At 36.3% G+C, this 27881-nt stretch overlaps 2 protein-coding genes across 2 annotated transcripts in view; one reads left to right on the top strand and one right to left on the bottom strand.

Annotated features, from left to right (window-relative positions):
- Positions 1-11371, bottom strand: part of LOC147909339 (uncharacterized) — a 37132-nt gene extending 25761 nt beyond the window's left edge. The window contains exons 1-3 of the mRNA XM_087406836.1: positions 10834-11371; positions 4761-4888; positions 4424-4620 (exon numbers count right to left, since the gene is read on the bottom strand). Coding sequence (XP_087262962.1) covers positions 4424-4620; positions 4761-4846 — 283 coding nt within the window. The 5' untranslated portion in view covers positions 4847-4888; positions 10834-11371. The remainder of the gene's footprint in view (positions 1-4423; positions 4621-4760; positions 4889-10833) is intronic.
- Theg (Testicular haploid expressed gene) lies at positions 8971-14631 on the top strand. Its single transcript, XM_087406835.1, has 2 exons — positions 8971-10015; positions 14190-14631. Exons 1-2 carry the CDS (start codon positions 9706-9708, stop codon positions 14384-14386), a joined length of 507 nt encoding a protein of 168 aa, XP_087262961.1. The 5' UTR covers positions 8971-9705; the 3' UTR covers positions 14387-14631.
- The last annotated feature ends 13250 nt before the right edge of the window (positions 14632-27881 follow it).

The raw sequence follows: 27881 nt of genomic DNA on the forward strand, positions 1-27881 counted from the left end.
CATTTCTAGAGAAATATCAAATATTAAGAACATCAATTACAATATAATGCAACGGTCGGACTATGAGATGAATGGCGATACCTCTAGTGCATTATTTCAAAAAAAGTATCTAATAAAAATATGATATCAAATAAAACACATTCAATTTACAATATTAAGATTGATCCTAACAGTTTTAATACAAATTTGACATTTCAAATACCAACGAAAAATGGCTCATAAATCTTAGTAATGTTGATATTTCAAATAAAGCTAAAATAGTATTACAATTAGGTCAACAATTTAATTTATCCAATAAATTAACCAACAAAGAAAGAATTACACGTGAATTTATAAAACACGTCGAACACAATCTGTTCAAAGCTGACGAGGAAATGTGTAAATCTGTCAGAAATGAAACATTCCAAATTCTTAAGTCAATTAACAATTGTGATACTGAATCGGTTGAAAATAAAATTATACATGAAGGTGTAAGAGAGGTTAAACGATTCATCTCAGAGAATCCAGATATTCTAATCACGAAAGCGGACAAAGAAAAAACCACGATAATTATGAATCGGGAAAATTATCGGGAGAAGATTCTTAATGATCAGACTACATATAAGTTAATAAAGAAAAATAACTTTACGAATAAAATATAACTTTAGAGATTAGTAACTTATTAAAAAATTGGAAAAACAAGAGGTATATTGACCCAAACGTATACAAAAAATTATATGTATTTGTAAATTATATGGTAAACTTCCGAGATCTTATGGACTGTCAAAAATTCACAAAGAAGGTCACCACTAAGATTAATAGTTAGTTACATTAACAGCGCTTTTTATCCACTGGCGACCTTCTTAAAAGAAATTATAGACAATAATAATAATTTTAGTTACGTAAAAAATAGTCATGATTTAGTAGATAAACTTAATGGAAAGGAATTTTAGTATTATATCATTTGACGTCTCCATGTACACTAACATTCCGACGGATTTAGTATTAAAAAGCATCGAACGTAGATGGAATTGGATTGAAAATAAGACTTCGATTCCTTTACAGGAGTTTATTAAGACAGTTATGATTATAATTAACTCCACATTTTTTAAATTTGATAAAAAAATATTTAAACAGATTTTTGGCATGCCAATGAGCTCTCCTTTATCTCCTATACTAGCGAATATAGTTTTACAAGACTTAGAACAAGAAATTTTTACTGCAAATAATATTATCTCATCGTTTTATTTGCGTTATGTTGATGACATTGTGTTAGCTGTACATAAAGAAAAGGTTGAAGAAGTTCTAGAATTATTTAATTCATATCACGATAGACTTAAATTTACGGTTGACTTTGGCGATGAAAACGGTATTAATTTTCTAGACTTCAAATTAATGATCCAAGAAGGAAATATCTTCGATATGTATAAAAATATATATATATGTATAATATTGGGCAGCTTGATAGAATTTTACTGTTGTCCCATCCCAAATTTCATGAAAAAAACATTTCGGAATTAATTCACACTCTTCTAAATAATGACTATCCTCTTAAATTCATATTTTCAACAATTAACAATAGAATAAAAACTTTGAAAAATAGAATTAATCCAGATCAAAATCGCGAAGAAAATAATAATGAATATGATTCCAATAAGAAAAAATTTTTCACGATACCATACTTGAGCAAGGTTTCTGAAAAATTCAAAAAACTTGCATATATTCATGGTTTTGATATAGCTTATAAACCTGTGAATAAATTGAATACAATTATAAAAACAGGAAAAGATCCCTTGCTTAAGGATGACCATTGTGGAGTGATTTATAAAATTAATTGTTTAAATATTGCGAATCGTCGTATGTTGGCCAAACTAAGAGGAAATTAAAAACTCGTATAAAAGAACACAAAACTGATATAAAGAAATCTACTTCTGAGATATCAGTGGTTTCATGTTACCGTTTGAATGAGATGCATGAATTGGATTGGGATAACATAAAAATTTTAGATACAGAACAATCATTAATGAAACGAAGAATTTCAGAAATGATACATATAAAAGACCAATAAGTGGGATCAATAAACAAAGTGATACTGAAGGTTTGCCTAATGTTTATTTTCCTCTTCTAAAGAAAGATCTCTCTTACTTAATAAATAATTCTAGAACTTTCCAAACTGTTTGACTCATGGATATAAATAGCGGTAAAATATATGATATGACCAATAACAACACATAATGTCACGACAAATTTCTATCTGTGCAATGGTTATACTTGAGATTCATCGCTATATTTTTTGCTGTAAAACTGGTAACGATTCTATTGTTTTATACTCCGTTTAAAAGATATTAATGATAGAATAAATTATTTTAAATTAGAATCTGGAAATTCTCGTTCTACACTTTTCATGATATGACTTCTGACGTTCTAACATTATTATACGAAGCAGCGTCGCATAGATGTAAACACGTTTTTTACAATTATAACACACGACGGTTGAATTTTATTCCAACTTGATGTAACTCTGCGTCTTAAGAATATTATTAATTTACTGAAGATGGCCAGATTGTGGCCGAAATGTTTAATGTTTTTATTGTAATAATCAATTTTTGATGCAAGAATAATTAAATATCACAAACTAAAACTTGTGCTGTGGTTCCTTATGCTCTTCTTTTCATAATTTATTACGAATTAATATTAATCAGAGGAATCAGAGCATCGATTTCGTATGTGTTACAATTTTATGAGCCTCTGTTTCCTCAATAATGACAGGTACTCCGAGACTGCCAAAAGAAAGTTACGAAAAGCTATTGTCTAGTGTTTGTAACACTAGATTATCCGTGTATAGCGTTTCGTGTGATTGTGAGTGCGAACGTTGAATGAATTGTGTGCACGAGTGTCATCATTACCTTGTGCTGAGGAATTCCTCCTTCCTCGAAATTACCTGTCACCTTTAACCCGTTACAGCAGATGTCCATGCCCATTCATAGGATGTTACCACAGTTTTGCCACTTTCTCCCTGTGAGGATCCACCCATTCTTGTCCACCTTTCCCTTTCCTATTGTCCTTAGTCCTACTGCTCAATAACAGTCTCCCTTACATTTTCTCAGCGAGGACTGATGAAAATGTCAATCTGTTTTAAACGCCCACTGATCGGAAATCTGTTTTAAATGTACAACTTTTGTACGAAACATTTTTCTCAGAAATGTTTCAAGATATTTAAAGGGTCCGGGACTTTTTGAACACCATCGTAATTCTCATTATGTTAATGTTGCATCATCATGGAGATTGAAAATTTTTGGTGGGAAAAAAAACACACCAGAGAAATTTAATCCCCTAAATATTTTCTACACTTAAATATTCACTTGATTATACAAATATTACAGTTATGCATTTTTATAAGAATCAAATACGTCAATCTTCTGTATTGATTTAAGTTGTATGATATGTAAGGTTTGTTATTTTATTATGCGCAATTTTTTTCTAATATTTTACGCTAATATTTTCTTGTACGGAATGATCGAAGTAAATGCATCTGTGCATATTTTATCAGGACTCAAGTTCATTAATAGAGTGCGAGACACCGCTGAATAATATGTTTTATTTGTTCGTCTGTTGTTTCTGTGTAATTTCCTTTTTATTGCTATTTAGAGATAGTTTGCCGATTACCCAATTTACCAGATTATCCGCAAAGGAGACGTTGAACAAAAAAAAACTTAGAAAGGGAGCGATGAGTCAAAAAGGGTTGAGAAACTATGTACTAGTTTATATAAAATATTATATTATATTATATTAGGTGTTGGAATTAATTCGTAGCGTTTTACAAGTGATGGGAAGTACTTTCATTAATGTATTTTTTAATGCTCATGTGAAATAAATAACATTCTTTCATTAAAAACGCTACGAATTAATTCCAACACCTAATAGATTATATACTGCATAGACAGTGCAGTGTTAAATCCACACCGATATATTTTTTAAAGTGTTTAAATTTTTTCATAGATTATAAAAGGATGTCGCGATGTTGTGTGAAATTGATGTGTGAATAAAAACGAAACGTTTTCTTCCTTGACCCACTTTAATACGTTCCCCGCCAATCAAACGAAAACCGAGGAAACCATTATTAGCATTAACTGCGGAATTTCCATTGAGTATATTATCTCTATTCTAACGCGCGAGTGAAATAGAAAGAAAAAAAGTCATGGAACGACCAAACGATGAGAAAAATAAAGCGTTGCATATATCCAGATTGGTACATGTTCCATTATAAAATTTCGAACGACAGTGATGGCAAATATTCCAGAGCAAATTAATACGGTTTGCGACATGCACGTCACGATATGTCATGGAGAGAGAGAGAGAGAGAGAGAGAGAGAGAGAGAGAGAGAGAGAGAGAGATGGAGTGAAAGTAGAAAGAGAAAGAGAGGGAGAATGTGATTGAGATTACCTGCTATATTGAAAAATCCGGATATCCGTAACTCCGTAGCGCAATGCGGAGCATCCACAAATCCGACAAATCCCAATTTCATCCGCACCATGGACGAATATTCCCGGAGTCGAAATTTCAGCTCTACCGGATTTTGTAAAACAACATTTCCGCCTAGGTTGACGCATCCATGCTTATCATCGCATCGCGTGTAACATCTAATCAAGGAAATTCCGAAAAAAGATAGAGAAAATGATTACACTCGGTACTTTCATCAAAAAAACATGAAAGAAATAGTACGGGAGAAGTTGAACTATTAAAAAGAATATCGTACACGTGTATTGCGTTTTATACGAACGTTACGATAAAAGCAGCTGGGTAGACTCTGATCCTGAGTTTTTCACTTCGCTTGCACTCCGTTAAATTAATTTGCGCACAAACCATGGTTAAAACGCATCAGCCATAAAACATCACGACGATTTATTTCTGAGAAAAATGTATATTGTTTTAGGGTACCGAGTTTTGATTTATTCAAAGAAAAATCCATGTTTTATATGAATTATTTCAAAGCATAACAACTGAAAATAAGAGATTTGAAAAATTTATTTGTTTTTCATTATGAATTTATTTTTATTTCAACCTTCATCTTGTGTCCTTAATTCTGAAACAAAAACTATTTCCCTTTTCATCACTTGAAATTAAGAAATACGCAAATATTAGTGAGGAATAAATAAATAATGAAAGACGTGATTTAATTTTCTCTTCAATATTCCATTTAGTGTTTATAACGATTGAAACCATGACATGACTAACGGAATTCGTCCTCTTGAAACAGAACGTCTGACTCAATTCATTACTGCTTAATGTAAACGGAATCCCTGCTTCTCCGCATGCAGAAAGACTTAATTGTTGCTAATAATGTCGCATAAGACATGAGGTATAACATCATGAGATCAATCATACCGTAATCATTCGCGTCGTACATTTCTAGAACGAATTCGTTGTTCTCGAGGGAAGTTCCAGGGAGACCTGATACGGTGAGAGCTATTATTGCACTCGCAACGGTCAGACCGCAAAGGTAGTTAACACGCGCAATACAAATTGCATAATCTAAACGGAGAATTGTATCATGAAGGGGATAGGAAAGGGGGAGGAAGGGTCGTAGGAAACGTGACGCGAAGTGGTGTAGGGCGAGGGCGAGGGCGAGGGTGAAATCTTATCATCGATATCCACCGGGATTTCAAGTGCCAGGTAAACAGACTCGTATTTGAGATTTCCCATGCGGGGTTGACAGAGAGAGAGAGGGGGGGGAGGGGCGGGGGGAGGAAGAAGGAAGGACAAGATGGAGAAAGAGAAAGACAGAGAGGAAGAGAGAGAGAGAGAGAGAGAGAGAGAGAGAGAGAGAGAGAGAGAGAGAGAGAGGGAGGTCAGTTTCGGAGCCAGAGGGAAACGGAAACGAGTCGGAACTAGGAGGATAGCAATAAGGGAAGACGCCAGAAGCAAAAGAGAAAAGGAGAAAAAGGAGAAGAAAGAAAAAGGACAAAAGTCCTCGTGAACGACTCGTGCGTTCTCATGAACGATTCGATACGAATAAAACCAATAGGTCCCCTAAAAGATCTCCATTGGATAAACTTTTATCCGCATTACGAGAGTCGAGAGCTCGATTCGCGCCAGCCGGCAGAATTACACATCTTCTTTTCATTCTTCGGCCGTCCGCTCGTGAATTACGAGCCTCTCAACTCTTTCCGTCGTGCATTAAGAGTGCATAATGCGGTTAAGCCAGAGCCTTGTTTTTTCCCATCTCTCTCTGCGTCTTCCAATCTTCTCGTATGCATTTTTAAGCGGCGACCGAGGGAAAACGGGGCTATTTCATTCAATTGCGCGCCCGGGAAAGCGCGTATATTTTCACGAAACTCTATATTTCACGCACGAAAATCACTGACACGTCAGTTAATTTGTCATACACACCGGCGGAACTTTATTACGGCAGATTTCTCCGGTGATTTGGAGTTTGTCAGATATTCGGCGAATGCAAATGCACGCGGGCGCGTTTATGCGACGAATTTTACTGCGTTGTCATGCAGAATTAGAACATTGTCACGTAGTTATACACGTAGTTATTCGCGATGATGTGACCCTCCGCCCCCCTCCCTCCCCCTCCCCCTGCACCCTCCCCTCTCCTCGCCGCGGTGGTTCCCAGGTTGATGGAATGAATATATTCGTCGTAGAGTAGACCAGCTTTTAGAAGAATATTGCATAACGCTGGACCTGCGTGAAATGCCGACAGCCTTGAAAACTGCGGTGTGAAATAATATTTCGAGCTGGTTCGACCCGCTCGTATTTTGTTCAGTCCCAATCTCTCTGTCACGCGCTGTCCGAATCCCACAAAATTTCCTCGTGAAACGTCCGCTTCAATGGGGGTGAAAAAATTACGGCGTTAACCGCGAAAGTGTGTCGAGTTAATTTTCGGTACATTTCTCCCGCGGGTCTCCCGTTAAATGCACTTGTTTTTTCGCTCGGGGATCGTTAAAGCTACGCGAGTATAATTTAATAATTAAGCATACCGGAAACGCTTGCTCATCGTTGTGCCGAGGGTTGGGAAAAACCGATGGTGAGAAAACTAGAGGCGAAAAAGAGAGGCGGCGGTAAGATGCTTTCGCAAAGAATTAAATACGCTCAAGGTCATTTATCGCACGCGGAGCACATCGCGCTATTAGCGCGTCCCAACTGGAGAAGACTTCGCAAACGTGATCCAAATGTCCTGGTACGTACGTACGTCTATTTTAATCGGAATAAGGCGAGAACGTCTTTTATAAAGGGAACTTTTATTATCTCCTTTTAACATATACTGCGAAAAGATTGGAACTACGCTTTCGGATAATATCACTTGCGTTTGCATCCGTCGCTCTGGGAGTTTATTAAAGAGATACCGAGATATCGTGTTCTTTTTTTATGCTAGGATATGCGGCGGTTCTTTTCGAGTAAATTCAAATTTTGCAATTTGGGATGCAATGCAAACGCATGAAATAGAAAAATCAAACGAGGCGTCACCTGTTTCCGAAATATTTAAGGACGTTAAATACAAATTGAGACGTGAATCCTACAACGTGAAATCAAACAGTCGTTATGAGAGTTACGGTAGGTTTTTCCGTGGAAAAACGTTCAGTTGAAAACGATCGATGGAGCAGATGCTCGAGCGGCGTTCGCGTGCGCTAAAGGGGGTCTTTGTGTCTTTTCTCGGATACTTATATCGACATGTATACGTACTTTCAGGCGAGTCCTTATACAGTACGGCGGCGCGCGATTCTGAGGAGCCGCGCCTCGAGGCGCATCCGGGTTATGGCGCAACCGAAATTCGTAACCAAGAAATACGATCCCGCGTAAGTGCACAGTCGTCCGCTCTTGTACTCGTCAGGTTATCGCGAGTCCTCTAGAAAATTTATTATCGCGCAGAACGGCGCCGCCCCCTTACCCTCGCGTTCACCCGAAGACGCTCGCAGCGAAGAGCACGAACCGTATCGTCGATCTGGCATTGCCCAAGAGAAGGTGCACATCCATTTCCTCGATGTTGAAGAGAAGAACTGTCTCGATAAGAAACTTTAGTTAAAAATATATAAATCTTAAAATTAGAATAATTATTATATATTATTAGAGATCCCAAAGGGACTCGAAGATACGAACGTTTATTTTAAGATTTAAGACTCTCTCGCATATCGTTATTTCGCATTTTTAGGTAAAGTTGTTTAAGAGTCAAAATATAAAGATTATTTTTGCGGCTTTTTTTTTTTAACGTCACTCGCACTTTCGATAATGTCAGAAAATGTGATAGCTAAGACTTGATCGATGATATATGTATGATGTAACTTTAAAGCGATATACCGTAAACGTTAGACGTCTGCTGGAGACGATGAAATTGGCAGCTACCAAAAACATGAAGGAATTCGTGAACGATCTGCTGGTGAAGGTTCGAAAGTCGCGGTACCAGCGGTATCGTGTATTCTGCAACGCGCGTCAAGAGCGAGAAGCTAGGAAAAAGTAAGGCCGATACATTTCCCACTATCATGTCACTTTTTCCCTGCGAACGACACGCGGCATCTAGGCACACAATCTCTTCATATTCGTACGAGCAGTGAGCACATTGCAGTTTCCAACGGTGAACGAGAGGGATATGGAAAAAAGAGGGATGTGCAGGCTATTTTAATCGCCGTGGAAATTGCAAGATTAAATAATTGAATTGTCATATCAAAGTTCCTTTTTTATCCCTTTTATTTCTTCTCTTATTTTTATTATACTTCAGTTTCAGGAGAGTGTTGTGAAATTTAATGAAATGAAACCCGGATGTAAACTCGGCGGCAAAATAAATAATTGAACTATGTATATGTATATATATGTATATATATATATATATATATATATATATATATGGACAGGAATTAATTACTCGTTGAATAATTAGCTTGATTTTATAAAGGCACAACAATACCGGTGGGCAAGTAACAAAACGTAAGCTTATAAACCCTCCTGTATTGATCGCACTGCAACTGGATGCAAATTTTACGTTTAATTAACGAAAGGTCATCTGATATTGCATCGGAAGTGATTATTAATAGTGCACAATGAAATTCGAGAGATTATCCTGGGCATTTATTGCAATGGGTTACAATCATTGATCAGGTTACAATCAGAAACATCAATTTAATAGTTCTCTACGATAGACCGCGATATATATAGAACATTCTGCCACAGAAACTACAATTCGCCACACTTTTCATCCTTATAGATTCTTTAATTTTCCATTAGTAACTAAATAAAAGTAGCTCAATCAAAATCAGATATCGGAAATATCTCTTTCAAAGAGTTTGAAATTATCTAACTGTTAGAAAAAATATAAGATTTTTTTTTTCTTTTTTATTATTACCAGCAGTTATGGTATGAATAGTTAATAATAGTTATTATCACCTTCTGTATAACCGACATTGATAAACCGCGAATGCTGCTAATAACGCAAGTTTTCTTAAGCTACTAATGAAACGTTAATTAATCTCCCGGTTGACTTTTCCCTCAGTAAAGCGTTTTTAAACTCAAATTCCCGCGATAAAATGCCTCGCTTTCGTATACCTAGGAGAAAACGAATGGCGAAACTGCGCAAAGCTCTCACAAAACCAGAAGACTGGCAAAGGCACATGCGGGTCCTGGAGAAACTAGCTGCGCCCAAAGTCGTCGTAAGACCCAAAAAGAGGAAACCCGTAAGCGACGTCCTTTCCACTCTCTCATAAATCAATATTAATCTATCTAGAATAAAAATGTTCGATGCGTCGCGAATTTCCTCGTCGGTGACGAGGCCGCCCGTTCGCTCGCTCGCTCGATCGATCGCACGTTCCGATATTTTTCAGAGGAGGAAGTGGAGGCCGGTCAATTTGGAGCGAGTGTACTTCTTGGCTTTACCATTGATTCGAGAGGAGTCCAAACTAAGAGATCCATTCAAGGTGGCTAAGCGCGCCCTCACCTATCATATGAGCAAGCGAATGGAGAGACTAACGATGCGATATCTACGTCCGGTGATTTCATTGAGAATACTAGGCGCCGTTTCGCCGGCCGCAAAGAAAGCTATAGGTTAGTAACACGCATCTCGCCACTACATTTACATTACACTACCGTTATACCATTTGCTTCGCCGTCGCGAGTTCGCGGCTTCCGCTTCGATTTCTTCGCTCGATATGTGGAGGAATCATACGGCCATCGATCCGCAGGAAGCGACGTTTTCGTTGTCACCTATGTACCTATGTAGGGTCTACCAATACTATTACACGTGCTATTGGATGTCGTAAGTAAGCTCATACGCAGGGTGTCCCAGCGGGCATCTTCCCGTCGAGATTCAACGCGAGCTCTGACTGCATTTTTCCCTGACGAGCGTTTCATGAGAAAAGTCACGCTATTTGTTAGGAATTTTTAAATATAAATTTCAACGGAAATACTTGAGCTGAGAATCGAGCGTTGAATTAAAATGCCGATGTATTTATGTCTCATTAAAACTAACTCGAAGAGCTAGTCTTTGCATTTATGGTATAGAGAAGCGATCGCATTTTTTAAATATTAAATAAAATTCTAAATTTCTCAATTTTTTAACGTAATTTTAATAACTGTTATTTTTCTTCATTTATTATCTGCCACTACTATTCGTGACGCGCATCGATATCGTATCGTGTCTCTCTCTGTGATTTTGAGACACCCTGCGTAGCAGAGAGATCCGTGATTTCGTCGGTCTCACACCTCGCTACATCAAGAAAAATTACGGATTTTCTCGTCGATGGTTACGACTGTTCAATAGCTTGAACGTGCGGTAAATCGAGCTTTCGGAAGAATTTTTACATATTGCGGAATAAAAATAAAATTGACTGTATATTTTTAACAATCGTAAAACAAACGTATACCTTTCAGCATCCAGCATCGATGAAAAATAAATCTCGACCGAATTACGGTTTCGGCAACGTTGACGGGTAAAAATGTTTTTTATATAGAATCGTTAATTGATTTGGAAATTCGGCAAAAATTTACGGAATTAATAGAATCCCGTATACGGTATACACACCTCCGGTAATCGATCGGCGTCGAATATTCCGCTATTAGTTTAGGGTATCACTGAATTCGTGATATAATGCAGAATTCGCGTTATCTTTCCGTTCAACCATAACTGCGAGGTAACGATTTTGTAGCGTTTGATATGGACACAGGAGAGATAAACGGGACACGATCTACACATTAAGCCTGCGGCACACTAAACGTGTTTTGTTACCGATCTGCTAGCGATGCCGCACTATGCTTACCGTCCTGCTCGATGCAGACTATTCTGCCTGCAGCGTTATTCCATACCATAATGTTAGTGGCACTCTCTCTCCGGTATTGTAATTATTTAATGAGGACGTCGCTCGCAGTGACATCGTCGTTTGTTTACCGATGTTATCTCTCGCTCGATAATTCTTCTTCGTCACTTACGCATTTCTCTGCACAATTTTTCCAATGCACGTATTGTTATACATTCTATCACATATTTTTATATAACTTTTATTTATATCAGTATTTTATTTTATTAACTATTCTCACTGGATTTTTCACGTGGAATTTTTTTTTTTCTACATTGGGTATTTGCTGTAACACATTTTATTATTATCGTTTATTTTTATTTATTTTCTTTCATTTGTATGTTGATCTTTTGCTGCTACATTCTATGATTCTATCCCGAGGGCGAGAGAAAAACTCAAATCCCAAGATCACGTAATAAATGACATCTATCCATCTATCTTTCGTACAATTCAGTTATTTCGATTTTCGCTTCGTCTGCGTATATCGTGTCCTATCGTACGGTTACTCGGCTGCGTCTGATTAAACGATGTCTTCTTCCTATCGATCGACGCGACGGTCGACCGTACGATAGTAGATTAATTTCCCTTTGAACCATCATCGTCACTGCACAGGGCGCGGCAGAAATATAAACAAACGGATCTTAAAGAATTGAAAAGTCGATTGAAATATATCGAAGTCAAAGCTCCTCTCCTTCCTTCCGTTTCTCTTTCCTCTTAGAATCCTCGATCACTTCACTCGCCGTCCGTCGCATCCAACTTTCTCTGTAACATATTCCTGAGGAGATGCCTCCTCAAGTTTCTCTTCGAGCTGTCGTCGGGCGTAACCGACGTCCCTCGTCGCTGACGTGAAATTTAATTTCGCGTGCGAGACGTTGCTTGATACAAAACGTGGAAGTACATCGAGCCTTTCGGCGATAATGGGAAATGCGTGCAGAAGCCTCCCCGGAAGGTAGCCGGGGCTGGTTTTAATTTTCACGTATAATTGCGCGCGACGAGTCACAGCCGATGCACAACATTTTCCCGTCGTTTTCATTGAAATCCGTCTGTAATAAAATACGAGATGCGCGGCAGCATAGTAGTGTAACGATCGCGCGCAACTTTTACAATATATCTCACGCGCGCTCTGCGGCGTCCATGAAGTAAAAGACGTAAATCAAAATATACATTCTACCTTGACGAGAAGCGAAGGAAGATTAAAATATTAAATATTAAACAAATTTTTAACCGTAGTTAATATTTGGAAAAAAATTTTCCACCTGCGGTCTCCTTTCCACCTCAATTTTGACAGATGACTGTATTGATTTTGGAAAAAAAATACGAATCAATTGTATGAAATTCAAATGATTTTGTTAGAATATTTTCAGTCGAGATAATTTCAACGTACCAGGTACGTAAATATGAAATGCGTGTCCCATCGATGCAAATAAATAGTAATCGGACGGAGCCAAGTCTGATGAGTAAGCCGCATGCGAAAGTATTTCCTAACCAAGCAAAATCACTTTGTGTTGCCTTTTTTGATATTCCATTCGTTTTTCACGCAAAACTCAAATTGATCATTTGTTGGTTTCCTTGACCAGTTGCTGTGTGTAATGGTACATTATCATGAAGCAAAATCACTTTGTGTTGCCTTTTTTGTTATTCCAGTCGTTTTTCACGCAAAACTCAAATTGATCATTTGTCGGTAGCGTTCAGTATTAGCGGTTTCGTCAGGTTTTAGCAGCTCACAATAGATCACACCTTTCTGATCCCACCAAACACAGGGCATTGTCTTCCGTCCATAGCGATTTGGCCTTGTAGTCGATGTCGATGGTTCACCTGGATCCAGGTAAGTTACCCATTATCTTTTACGCTTAGGATTCTCAAAATATTAGGATTCTCTTTTCAGCGCCAGTCACAATTCGATGAAGAAATCACTTTCTTTTGGGACCTGGCGATTTCTCGAGTTTTCGGTTTTCCTGCTGTCTTTCATTCAGTTCATGTGGAACCCATTTTCCCATCTTCTGGATCCCACGGATTTCAAATGTATAGACGACTTCTCGTGTCACATTCAATTGATCCGCGAGTTGTCATCCTCATCCAACAATGCTTGCAATTTCGCTGTCTTCAAACTTTTTCGGTGGTTTTCCACGTTCTTCGTTTCTCACGTCAAAATCGCCACTTTTGAATTTTTTAAACCACTCAAAGCACTGTGATTTACCAAGAGCATACTCACCGTAAGCTTCGACAAGCATTCGATGCGATTCTGCAGCAGTTTTCTTCAAATGGTAACAGAAAATCAATGCTGTCCGCAAATCGTAGTTTCCAGGCACAAAATTCGACATGTTCAACGCTATTACAAACTATACTGTTGTATGAAACTTGTATTATTGTGAGTTGAAAATCTTTGTCAGATGTCAGAACAAGGAAATGGCGTCAATGACGCGGTCCGACGGCAACTACATTGACAGCTATGGTTATCTATTGGTAAATTCTGGTTTCATATTTACATACCTGATAAATTAACGTGTAAATGAATGTAAATTTTCCCTCTCTCTCTCTCTCTCTCTCTCTCTCTCTTATTAGAAATTTATTTATTTATTTATGAACGTTTATAATTGCAGTTGACATTGGCATAAATGCACTGCGTGCGTTTAGAAATTTAATCCGTATTACTATTATACACGCATAGTCATGTAACAAAGCAGCTAACCAACTAATCAAACAAATATCACACAGCTGTGGTTTATATACAAAATGAAATTCAAGCGAGATTACGGTTGCCATTAGAGAAGCACGTAAAATAATTTATATCATATTCATTCGTTTGCGGAACAGTTAGTTTTACTTGGCGGCCTTAATCCCGTTGATAAGAATAAGCCGGCGGAAAACCGATGTTAATGGATAGGATTGAGAGCATACAGCGTAAGGTATAACGTTTAATGCCGTAGCTTCCACGAGAGTAATCGCTTTGGCGAAGCCCGCCCAGCGTCCAACGGGTAGAGAAACGGATCTCCGAGAAGATGCCTTCACCGTGTCGCCGATGGCGTTAAAGGCGAGATGCTCCAAGCGTCTCAAAAGTCTCGCCAAACCGAAGACCTATCCAAAACCCGTATTCAAGAGATTGAGAACTGCTCTCAAACGATGAAGCAGCCAATGGGGGCGTTGGAGAATTTCTACACTAGGAGAACTATACCCTGAACAAAACAACCGGCGGTTAATTCTCGGTCTTGTTTAGCGAATACGGAATATGCTCATTAAAAATTCAAGGTATTTATCGCAGTATCTGTGTATACGCTCGTAATTTCGCAAGTAACAGCAGAATCACATGAACTTTACATAATTTTCCTAAGGAAACCTATGTATGTACTATACTGTAACTGTGTGTAATAAACGGCAGCGTTTGGAAAACAGAAAGCATGACGATCATTCATAGTGGAAATCTAATAACTCGAATACCACGGTAGCCCGAATACCCATGCGTTTTCGTTTAATGGAATTCCGGTTGTTATACGGGGCTTGGGGTCGCGTTGAATATTACCAGAATGATAATCTTGTGCATGAGATAATCGGTGTACACCTATTATTATTAGCGCGCGCTTTTGCACAGGTTGATATATTCGCGCAGGACGCAGGCGGATATATTTTATATATATATATATATATATATATATATATATATATACGTACATATAATATGTATGTTGTACATCGAGAGATAGAGGTTATTCCGCAAACGCTACGATTCGTCATGCAATCCTGTGCACGCAATATATCAAAAAGCAGAGGCGGGCCTGTCGCGTTGCATTATGCGAGCGTCGGCGGCAAAAGCGCGAGACATAACCGCGTCCGTCGACGTCGTAAATTAGGCCAGCTGCTCGCAATCCGCTCGTGCTCGGAACGGATTAGCGTTTCGTATAATGTTCCAGCGACCATTCTGTTTGTCGCGTAACTTTGTAAAGACATTCCGAGCTCCGGTGATATCTTTTCCCGAGGTAAGAAAAGACGAGAGCATGGGTACGACGGAATAACGCGCGCTGGACTTTTCAACTCGTTTCTCCTCTTGGCATTTTCTTATTTTGCGGAAGGAATGTATGAGAAATACGACACACGCCCTTAACGCCCGGAGATATTAAAGGAACGTTTATACGGACGAGAAAGCCAAAGCGTTGCGAGAAATCCAAAGTTTTGCGCTCCGGAAAAATGGCTACGCGTTTACTCCCCGAGTACACGGAACATTACCTACAATGTGCGCGATAAATAATGAATAAAAAGGATGAATAATAAATTAACCATGATGTAATCCGTAATATCTGTTTAATGATCCGTAATAATTAGTTGTATTCAAATTGACGTTGCATTATTTCGACAATATCCACGCATGGCTTGTTGCAGTTCGTACAATTCTTGATCAATTATTCAAGCAGAAATAGTACAATCTGCATAATTATTAACCTACCTAATTAATGCGGCATCGAATTATTCGTATAATTTACTCGAGGACCCGAGGATTCCTCTTTGTGCTCCACCCCTCCCCCCCTCCCCCCCCCTCCCCTTCCAACATTTTATTTTACTTCACTCGCTGTCACGCCCATTTTATACCTCCAGTGATACCCCTGCTCTTCCATCCTAAATGATAGAGACATTAACATTCGACATTGCGAAATTGCTTAATTAAAGGTACGTCGTACGCGCCTTTACCTCCATCCAGAAGTTAAAGGGGTACGGATGGTCTTTGAATTCCTAGTCGGAAGCAATTTTTCTTCGCCGTTACGTCCGACACTTTCCTAATTAACGTCTCGTTCTCGAGCTAATGACGGTATAAGAAGCAAATGGTCACAGTAAGTAAAGAACGCACTCGAGGCAACTTCTGCTCGATGATCGATACTCTTTCTTCTCTCTTCTCTCTCTCTCTCTCCCCCTCCTCTCTTTCTCTCGCCGTGTATTCCATGTGAATTCGCACGAATGCCGAATGCACATTTTGATAAGCGAATTTCGATCGCCGATATACAAATGCAACACACTCGTTCATGATAAGTTGTGCTAAAACCAGCCGGTTTTGCATACCGTTATTGCACACGCATGCGTTGTTTTCTCTCACCCGTCTAGCATTTATATATTCCACTTTATAGGAAACTGCACGAAACGATCCATATCGTGCGAATACAATCGGCCGTGCTTTAATAGCGAATGATGCATCCATCTAGCAAGGTGATTAATTAAACGCTATTAACGTTTCATTATTAATATATACAGTTAATTGTTAATATGCACTCACTATTAAGTAATTCATATTACGTTCTTCAATCAGTCTACAAACTCGATTACGCAAGTTGGATATACGTAACAGTTTAATTGCTACACGGATTTTGTAATCGCGCGCGCGCGCGCGGTCATACTATTATTTTTATACAATGCAATTTTAAATATATTCTGTGGAATAACATGTTAAAATATATTGTTTAATTAAATATATTGTTTTTTATAAAAATTTTGAATAAAGTTAATGACCTCTACAGAATTCACAATATACGGGGTGTCTCACAACTATCGCATTTTCTCTTAAGAACATATTCTTGAGGTAATTTTGAGACGAAAATCCCAATACAAAAATATCGATGCTAGAATAATTTTTGAATTAAAATTGGTTAAAGATAGTTTAAAAATAGTTTTCAAAAATTATTACAGCTTCGATATTTTCGTATTAGAATTTTCGTTCTAGAATGTTCAAAAGAATTCAGAAATAGTAATAGAGACTATAAAAGTAAAATGGTTTTTGACTTATAAGCATTTAAAGTTAGTTTATAATTTAAAAAATTATTATAGTTCGACATTTACGTATTAGGATTTTCGTCTCAAAATTATCTCAAGAATACCGCATTTCCTTAAGAGGAATGTATATTAATACAAAAGTGTTTGTATGCACACTGAGAGAAAAAAAATAGTTGTGGCTATTATAAAGTACAACTCTCAAAATTTAAATACTTGCAACTAGTTTTAAAAAGTAATAAGAACTAAAGTAATACCGAATACTATAAAAATATAGTGTTCAGTACTAAATTATTATTTAAATTATTAGAATTGTTAATTTGATAATTGTCAAAACTATATTTTTCTCTGAGTGCAGGCAATAGAAATATGTATTAAATTAACACTAAAATCGAAGGGGCGCAATGATGAATCTCCATAGAATTCCTCCACAGGATTGCATGAATCCTTACAGGATACATCCAATTGGATACAGCAGTCAAAGTGTTAATATCGAAAATTAAAAGGCTACAACGGATATAACGACCTGCCATGAAATTCTCGTTAAATCGAAACAACAAATTCATCGAATCTATCAAAGAATCGGCCATTGAAATTTACTGCGGTGAAAAGAGCGCAACGTACAGATTCTAATATAAATTGACCAGTCTGGCAAATTCGTTATATCCCGAAAAAGTATACACGCGCTCTCACACATATACAACTTTCTTGACAGTCCCTTTCATCACGCGAAAAGCGATTGATAACAAACCCTATCGCGGGCAAAGGGAATCAAAGGATCGAAAGGGCAGCTTTAATGCATGGGTATAGACTCGCACTAAAAATTCTAACTTTGTCCGAAAGCAAATTTTGTTTCAAAGGGCAACCGATATCCTCTCCTCCTCCATACCTCCCCGCCCCCTCCCCTATCACTCTTCACCCTCACTACCGTTTGATCTGGACCGAAATCCGGACCGCGTCAGTCAATAGAGACAGCGAAACGGGAGTATGAAAAATGAATCTGAGGGGGTTAAAGCGATTCGAGCCGCATCAGACGGACGGTTTTGTTAGCGGTCGAATCGCGACAAGACACAGGAGCATTCAGCGATGGTGAAGGGAGTGAGGGGAGGGGGGAGGGGTGAAGAGGACGGAGAGAGGAAGGAAAGGGACGGAAGAACCTTCGCAAATACACTCCGCGGTCGGCTTACGACGGATCGACCGCGCGGTCGCTGCACAGCTCGTGCGGAATATAAATGTAAACGACGGGAATATGCGGCCGATCCGCTCACAATTCCATTCACGTCCCAACACTCCTACGCCCTGGCTGTCACCGTCCGACCAGAATCGCGCCCCTCGGCGACCGCCCCTCCCGGCTTCTGCAAATCTGCATCCCCTTATCGGAGCGAGAGTGCGTTCGGCAACCCGAAACTATGCGCGGCAGCTACTCGCGGTCGTCTAATTCAGTGCTTCTCAAATTAGGTTACGCGAGAATAAATCCATAGTACACATCGAGATTAATTTCGCCTCAGTCGTTTGCACAAAACGCATTTAAATGCATATCGTCTTATAAAGTTTTGACGTGAAAGAATTTTAACGCGGTTCCACTGATACATTTTAATTACATTTATATAGTTATCATTAAAGTAACATTAATCCTTTTTACAGTTTTATCATCATCATATACAATCACTTCTTATTGTTATATATTTACAATCGAACTTAATCAACTAATTTGATGCAATTAACCTTTGATTGTAATACTTAGACAGGAAAGTAAAACTAACGTTAGTGTCTTGCAAAGTTTGAGAAACACTGACTTGAATAACTTGAATGACAAATACGATGCACGTTGAGGTCAGAATTTATGTATATGTACTCCGAATATTTTTATAAAGAGAGAGATTATACGTTTCGTTTGTTTCATCTACCCGGTCTTCCAAATCTCTTATTCCATCCAGTGAATCATTACGATGTAGCGTATGATAAATGTGTAAGAGGTAACTGAGAGCCGAGAGTTCTCCTCTCCGAAAACGACTCTCAATAAATTTACTCAACTGCGAGAAACTTTTACGTAGGTACGTATGCGAACTTAACTTTGAAATTATGTATGATTGGCTCTAAAGGGATGCGTCCAAACTATAAATTTGAGCTTACCAGATGTAAATTATGATGTAAACTAATACGATGAAACATAATAAATATTGTTTCGAAGTTATGGCATTTTTATGAACTTTAAATTTTCTCAGAACGAGAAAATGAGATGTCCGTGTGATTTCGTAAATGGGAAAGACAAAGTTTGCCGGAAAAAGTGGTAGAACGACACGTAACGCTGGAGTACTCGTGAGAGGTTCTTAAAATGAATATTCTCAAGGAAATGATATTTCTAACAAACTTTTCAAATATAAAATAACGGGTAGCACACAGAGATGATTTTGAGATAATTATTACTTTGCGCATAATATTAACATCATAAACATCATAAATGGTTGAACGTACAAGTTAAAAATTAGAGATAAATGCCTGTAAAATGTAATATCTGGGATACAATATCGAGAATGCGGTTGTCGCTTTGTGCTTGTACAATGGATTATATTGATTGAATAAATCCATCGAAATTTCTCTTTTTAATAAATCACCGACATATAAACGCCGAAATTATACTATGCCATTGATAAATATTAAACATGAGATTAATTATAACAGTACTCACTAATTAAACGCGTTGCGACGTTGTTCGGCTTCGAGTCGATTCGTTCTATAATAGCGACGTTTCGCTAATGAATTAATTAATAATTAAGACACGAATGATCGAGCAAATTAATCGAAATTCAACGCATGACACATACAACACATTCCTACATAAATACTGTGAAAGATGATATTATTGAAAAACAGTCGATATACAACTTGAATTTGATTTGACGATTCAATCCAAAAATAATGAGCAGATTACACTCAAACACGGCAATAAATTTAAAGCGGAATATATTTCACGTATTGTTAAAGGAATAATTATCGCTTATAAGTATCACAATAAAACAATAATTTATAATTCCAATTTATCGTTATCATTTTGATTCCTAAGTACTTCAAATGAATAAATTATGAGAAATACCTACTTATACAATCGTCTCGATATATTATGAATCATTATACTCGAGAGTTAATTAATCACGTGATTCATTGTAACAATTATAGAGAATAATGCATTTTGAAGATTATTAACGACGATACATGTATCATCGTTAATATTTAATTTTTTTTTTGTAGTGACATAATTTAATATTTCCTGCGAACTAAAAATATTAAATATTCATTTTCTTAAGTATCAAATATTAATTTTAGTGAAAAACCGAGCTAATTATCGCTCATTTTACGTTACATTCTACTCTCGTGTATCGTTAACGTTCAATTTAGCGTAATTTCTAAGTCTTACAGATATTATTATTCAAATCCTAATACAAGTGTGTTTCAGTTTGATTAAAGTGTCTACATGTGCATTGTATAAATACGTTTGTGTCACTCGCCATACCTGAAATTAATCTCAACTCGAATTAACACGTTTCAAAGTTAAGAGCTCGGTGTATAATTATCACGATACCGCACTGGCCGAGCTCGTTCGACAAGTTCGTGTCATTCGCTCTCGATCGCTACTTGAGCGACGCTTGCTAAAACGTGGTTGACGCGCATCGGCGATAACCGCGCCCAGGAACGTACGATCGCGCGAATTGCGGTTGAGACCAGCACAAATTTCGATCTCGGAGCTGTTAATGCTCCGTGCGAAAACTGGGTGAGAGGCGAGCAGCTGAGAGAGACGGAGAGAGAGAGAGAGAGGGGGGGAGAGAGCGTACCGGGTAATTACATAACTTACCTCCGAGATGGCGAACGTAAGTGCGCTGCTCGTGACACCAGCTAGTTTTCCGGTTAAGCCGGAAGATATTTACTCGATTGCAGCTTCTTTTTTGTGCGATCGAGTAAGCCGAGTGTTCCGGTCCGCAACGCGACCTGAAATATGGAAGATAATTTGAGAATTTAACACGATGCAGTCGGAATGATGAGAGCAGTTTTCTAAAGAGTGCCTTAAGCAATAATGTATTTGTTTCGAGAAAGATTTTTAGAAAAACCTTGCAAAATCCTTCCATTTAAAACTTCCGAAGCTTTCTCCTTTTTTTTTTTTTTTCCTATTTTTAGAGAAGAAACCCGATACTTTTTCCATTGAACCGCGGGATATTTACCCGATTGCATCCACCTTACTACGTAATCAAGCTGCATTTCGGCTATCGTCGATCGACACAACTGAAATAAGATTTTCAATTTGGGAAATTAAAAACACACAAGCACACACAACGTGTGCACACGAACGCTGTAATCGGATTCTGAAGGGAAGCAAATAATAAATAGTATCTAGTAGTGCTTTACAAAATTTTTTTAACACATTCCTCGTGTCAAATTAAAAACTTTAAACTCTTCACGTTTTTATTTTTTGAAAAAAGAAACCTGACAGTTTTTTTCCCGTTAAATCGAGAAAATTTACTCAATTGCATCCTCTTTCTTGCGCGGTCAAGCAACGTTTCAAGTATCATTTCAACGCGACAGAAATATAAATCAGATTTTTAATTTAAGAAGTTCTCAGCGCTTCCAAGATAATCAGATTTAAGAAAATTAGATTTAAGAAATAAGTAATTGTTTCTGGCCTTCTGAAAAAAAGGTAAAACTTTTAAATCTTTAAATCGATCAAACAGTTCGAAAGTTTTTTTTCTCATTTACTTTTGGAGGAAAGATATTCCGATATTTTTACAATTAAGTTTGAGATATTTGTTCGAACGTAGTTTCGCATTTCGCGATAGAATCGGTGAGATCGCTAATTTCACGAGAAGGTGGATTTCACGTCGCACGATCACAATTAATATGATAGAGGCGATGATGCGTCATTAATTGTTTCCGCACTTCATTAGGAGCGCTCAATAAAATCGCGCGCGCTTGTTACGCTTTAATCGCTTACAATGAGATTGAGCACATGAGAATCGCGAGAAGGGGATTAACGGCGCGCCATTTTATGCCGAAAATATTACACGTTACCTGCCTGTCGTTACCACGCCGAAGCGAACGTGCGTTCCACCGTCGCGCGTCCGTTGACAGCTTTGCGTAATTGCCCGATCAGCTCTAATGACTTTAATGCAAAATTTCATACGTTACGGCAAAAGTTTTAATTAAGGTCGCAAGCCAAAGAAAATCCGATTACGTGGCGACGTGGCGGAAAAATTGTCGTTATGCGCGGATACAGGAACGCGGATTAAATAGCTGCGTGTTACCGATTAAACTTATCGAATCGAGAGGGTTTTGTTAATGCACACAGTGATTCACTCGATTTTAAATAGTAGTGACTGTGACTATTATCACTGTGATTTTTAAATTCAGAATTATGTCACATACGTCTTGCTTATAGAAGAGATGAGAGAGAGAGAGAGAGAGATATGACTGCAAGCAATGATCATCCGATATCCTCGTAATGGGAATACCGGAGATTCGGCTAAAACGCTAATCATCACGCACTAATTATCCATTCAATCGTATCTCTCACCCTGTTGCCCAAAAGTGGGACGAGTCTCACATTTGACGATAATAATCCACTAATATATCATACGGATATCATCAAATATATCAAATAGAGAACAGAAGGAATATATAACAAGGATATATAATAAATGGAGATGGAGAGAGAGAGAGAAAGAGAGAGGAAAAGGAAGAAGAGAGAAAAAAAGAGAGAGAAAGGAACATTGCCTCTATGCGATTTTTACCAGTCTGAAAAGTGCAGAATTACGTTGGAAAAGCACAAAGGATAAAATGCTTGCTTTATATACCTATTCTAAAGAGCTGTGCAAAGAAAATATTATAATACAAATTACATAAAAAATATATTATTACATAAAATAAATTATAAAAAAAATATATTCCTTTTTACGCTTCGTTGTAAGACTGGAATATATTTATTATTGTTATAATATTTTTAAGTAAAAATTTATAGCTACTTGTATATTAATAATCACATATCTACATGTATAATGCATTTTTACTAATTATTAAAAATTGCAATATAAATTGTAAAAAAGTTATAAGATTATTTTAATTTATGCTACAAATATAAAAATTTAAATTGTACACTTAAATATTTTTAAGCATTATTGTAATCGTTTGTTGTTAGACTAAAAAATTACTGTATGTATTTATATAAAAGCAACCGCATTCAAGAAGGTAGAATTTCAGTTGTAGGATTTTTGTCTCGCTTTAGTGAAATGTGATTATTTTTAATTATACATTATAAAATATTCGAGTAATTACAATAATTCTCTTATAAAATGTATGTAATATTTTTTAGGAAAAATATTATAATTTTTTCGTTATCACGTCAGTATATTCCAAGATGAATTTTCTACAATATTTTCTTCGAATACATTTCAAATTGAATAATTTAAATTACATAGTAGTTGTACGTTTAAATATTCGAATAATTATTCTATGATGTCTTTTGTAAAATATAAAACGTACATAATATTTTTGAAGAAAAATATCAAAATTCTTATAGCCAGAATAATAAATTGTTCGCGATATTTTTACGTTTCAAATCGAATAATTTAAATTAATATCACGTATTTGAGATATATATATATATACGATAATAATAGGTCGGAAGGACGTGCGTATTCGGCTATTTTATTGCAAGCATTGTAAAATAGTAGAGGACTTTTCTATTCAGTTTAGTCCCCTCTACCTGTTCGGGACGAGTGGGGCCACCATGTATTCATGCCATTCTATATATATAACGAATAATCTTCTCAATAATACGTATCTCGCATACTAATAAGCATTTTCGATTTAGTGGAATGACGACGTTGTCACATAATCCGCGTTATACCCCATTTGCTATAATCACCCACTGCGAGTCTATTAAACAGTGTCGATCCTTTGGGATATTGACAGTCTCCCGGCTCCGTTTCTCTACTGATTGAGAGCCGTGCCTGTTGCAATTAAGCAGGAGAAATCCTCGAAGGCTCGCCGAAGGGCGATCGGTTTATTGGCGATGCGCTAAGCACTAATACCGATATATATGGTGTGGCAGCCCAGACGAGGCCACCCGCCCGCTCACCCGTTTTCAATTTGTCCCTCACGAAATACCGCCATTTATCTTTATTTTCCTTAAGCTAAGCCACGGACTTATCGTTATCGGTCGCGGCACGCGAGGCCGGTTTCCTCCGAGGTACGTTTCCTCCTCGCCCTCGTCGTTCCGCGTGGATTCAATCTCAAGGAACGATCTTTCTGACCCCCTGTGTTTGAGCTCTATCTGCCTTTAATGCTATCCCTCGCAATCATTCGCAAAAGACGGGAAACACACTTTTGGCGTTTCACGGTTGTCAAGTTCGTAAGGATTTTCGACCTCTACCTTTGAAGAGTTACTTCCGATACGTCTATAGAATTTAACGCTAACATTTTGAACTCCCTCAAAGAGAATGTGATAAAATATAAAAAATAAAAAGTATGATAAACTGACTTTACTGCAATCTGTATCAAAATCACCCGGTAAAGAAATAGTGATGCCTCATAGCAATATTTATCATATAATTCTATATTAAGAATATCACTTCTTTAGTTAAAGACTCAAAATTAGCAATAATTGGCGCATTGTATATTCACGCATAACAGGATTCGTTTATTGCCGGCAGTAATGCAGGCAAACCTTGAATAATTGTATCTGATGCTGTTATTTCAATAAATTTAATTAAAAAAAGTAATCCATAAATTTTTCATGCTTATTTTATTAAAAAATGTTATTTAAACATTATCATAAAATTGCTTTAATACATATAAGAAAGTGAAAATACCACTTGCTTGCACTTTTAAATCATACAGTTCTGCTTCACTTTTAATTAGAAAAACATGGAATTTACATATTCACTGACATTCCTAATTTCTTTAATTACTTTATAAATACAAAACATATTAAATATCTTATACGGTTGTGTTTATATTTACAATCAATGCAAAAAGTATTCGTACAAGGAAATTTTTTATAAAAAAAGTCTTATTTATAGAAAATAAACTCCATTTGTAGAAAATAAATGTCCAAACTCCACAATTCTTTTCTTCGATTAGAATTTTCGTCATCACCATAAAAGTTATTAACAAGTAATACCGGATAAAACTCTTGTAACTTAGAAATATAAAATTAAAAGTAATAAAAAAGGCTCTGTACTAATAAACAAAAGGTAGTATAAAAGAAGGGCAAAGAGCCAATAACGTATAAAAGAATTATAATTTAAATAAGCAAAACTAATATAAAACAATTAAAATAAAATAAAATAAAACAAACGTTTCAACTCCAATCGAGTCATTTTCAATGCAATCTTACAATAATATAAATATCGTTCTAAATTAAAAATTCGTACATAATCTTACAATATTCTTACAATTTCTTAACAAAAAATTTCTTCTTTCTGTCGTGGATAAGATTTTTTGTTTGTGTCATCCGAAATTCCAACAAAATAATTTGATTGACGCTATTAAGATTTTTTTACAAAATGAGTATCCGTTACGTTTTATTTTTTCGACTATTCATAATAGAATAAAATATCACATTAATAAGATTAATAATTTGAATAAGAATAAGGATGACACTGAGAAAAAGTTTTTTACGATTCCATATGTTAATACGATATCCGAAAGATTTATACCTATTGTTAATATGTTTAATTGTAAATTGGCTTTTACTATTCCTAACACATTGAGAAGTTTTATAAGGAGAGGAAAGGATGATTTGGAACACGTTCAGAATCAAAATGTTTACAGAATATCTTGTGAGGATTATGATACCAGTTACGTTGGCCAAACTAAAAGACAATTAAAGACCAGATTGCATGAACATGTTTCTGATATCAATATAAGTTCAAAATCTCCATCAATGATTTCCAACCATCGTATTGAGGAGAATCATAACTTTAAATGGGATAAAGTGGAAATATTAGATGTAGAGCCTTCATACAATAAAAGGTTGATATCTGAAATGGTCCATATTAAAAAACAGAAGCATGGGATTAATAAACAAAATGACACGGAGTCTTTGCCGGATTTGTATTCTGACATTATACATTCTCTTTCTCCTTTCTAACATCTTCTTTCCTTTTCCCCCTATTTTTCCGTTTTCCGTTCTCGATAATGTTTTTCTGCTTGACATTTCGTTTTTTGACATCGTTTAAGTCAGATGCTCATTACCTTTGCGAATTTGCTTATAATAACCTATTAAATTAAAAAAACTATTTTATTGTATCACGAAATGGACCACATTTTACATTTTTTTCTCGTTGTGTATTATTGGACTCTTAACAGATTTACTAAGCTATATTATCATATTATGAATTTTTATGTGATTAATATTAATTCTTTTTGTTTACGGTTACTTTTCCAGAATTTTTTTATGACTTTGTTAATTCTTAATAAAAATGACTCACAGCGTATTACACAGAAAGAAGAAATTTTTTATTAAGGAATTGTAAGAATATTGTAAGATTATGTACGAATTTTTAATTTAGAACGATATTTATATTATTGTAAGATTACATTGAAAATGACTCGATTGGAGTTGAAACGTTTATTTTATTTTATTTTATTTTAATTGTTTTGCTTATTTAAATTATAATTCTTTTATACGTTATTGGCTCTTTGCCCTTCTTTTATACTACCTTTTATTTAGAAATATAAGATCTTAGTATAGTATAAAATTAAACAATTTGTTAATAAGCTAATTGAATTTTTTTTTATAATAAATATGTGTATATATATATATGTGTATATATGTATGTATAAATATATATATGTGTATTTTGTTAAAATAAATTGCTCGTAATATTTTTTATTACTCCCTCGTATAAATACTCTATTTTGCAATGCTCGCAATGATTAACGAGATATATAGAAGATAGAAAAATAGCCAAATATGTCCTTCCGGCCTATTATTGTCGAAGGTACGCGAGGAGCGGAAATAGCTTGGAGCTTAGAGGTAAGTCCCGCCCCTTGGGGTCCCCGCTCCTGCGTTCAATGGGCCGTACCTTCCGAGTATAATAGGCCGAGAATAATAGGCCGAGATGACGTTTGCTAGTATAGGTTTGAACACAGTCTCGAGGATTAAACTTGTCCTTTTGACCTTCAAAATAGAACCTATTTTAAAATTAACTTTTGTTTCTTAGCGAAAATACTTAGGTGCATTCGATTCTCTCTATCCTCTGCTAGATGAATTGCTCTGAGATAAATTGTTGCTCTAATGTTCTTCCGCACTCCATCATTTCTATTCTCTCTTTTTCTAAATTTTTCTATATTCTCATTTCTGTAATTTAGACATAACAGAAGTATAAACTCAATTCGTATATTTGTGGCCTTCCAGTAAATACATGTTTTACAGACATTTCGAAAGACAACTTAAAAGAGACATTTGTAAGACTTTTTCAAAAGACGTCTTTTCACGAAAACGTGAAAATTGATAAATGTTGGATTAAGAAATATGTACATGCAAATAATAACTCTGAAATCATAATATTATTTGCTATCAAAGAGACTTTTGGTATTTATTACAGACAAGTAGTATAGGTAAACAGCATGTGGTACTGAAAGTGTGGACTTTATCGAAATGTGCGAGAGAAAAGAGAATACAATGGAATTTTTTCTTCTTCAGACGTTCCCCCTTCCCCCTTTCGCTTTCCTTTGTCAAAGAGAAAAAAATACTTTTCTCGCAACATGCTATCTATATTACTTTGAAAAAGTATATTATAAACAAACTAACAAACGTTAAAAAAGGATAATAGTGTCTGGGCATTAGACATATGTTTTTACTATTGACATAGCAGGTAGAA

Source organism: Acromyrmex echinatior, chromosome 6 (assembly GCF_024713525.1).
Source record: "Acromyrmex echinatior isolate Ae372 chromosome 6, ASM2471352v2, whole genome shotgun sequence".
Classification (NCBI taxonomy): Eukaryota; Metazoa; Arthropoda; class Insecta; order Hymenoptera; family Formicidae; genus Acromyrmex; species Acromyrmex echinatior.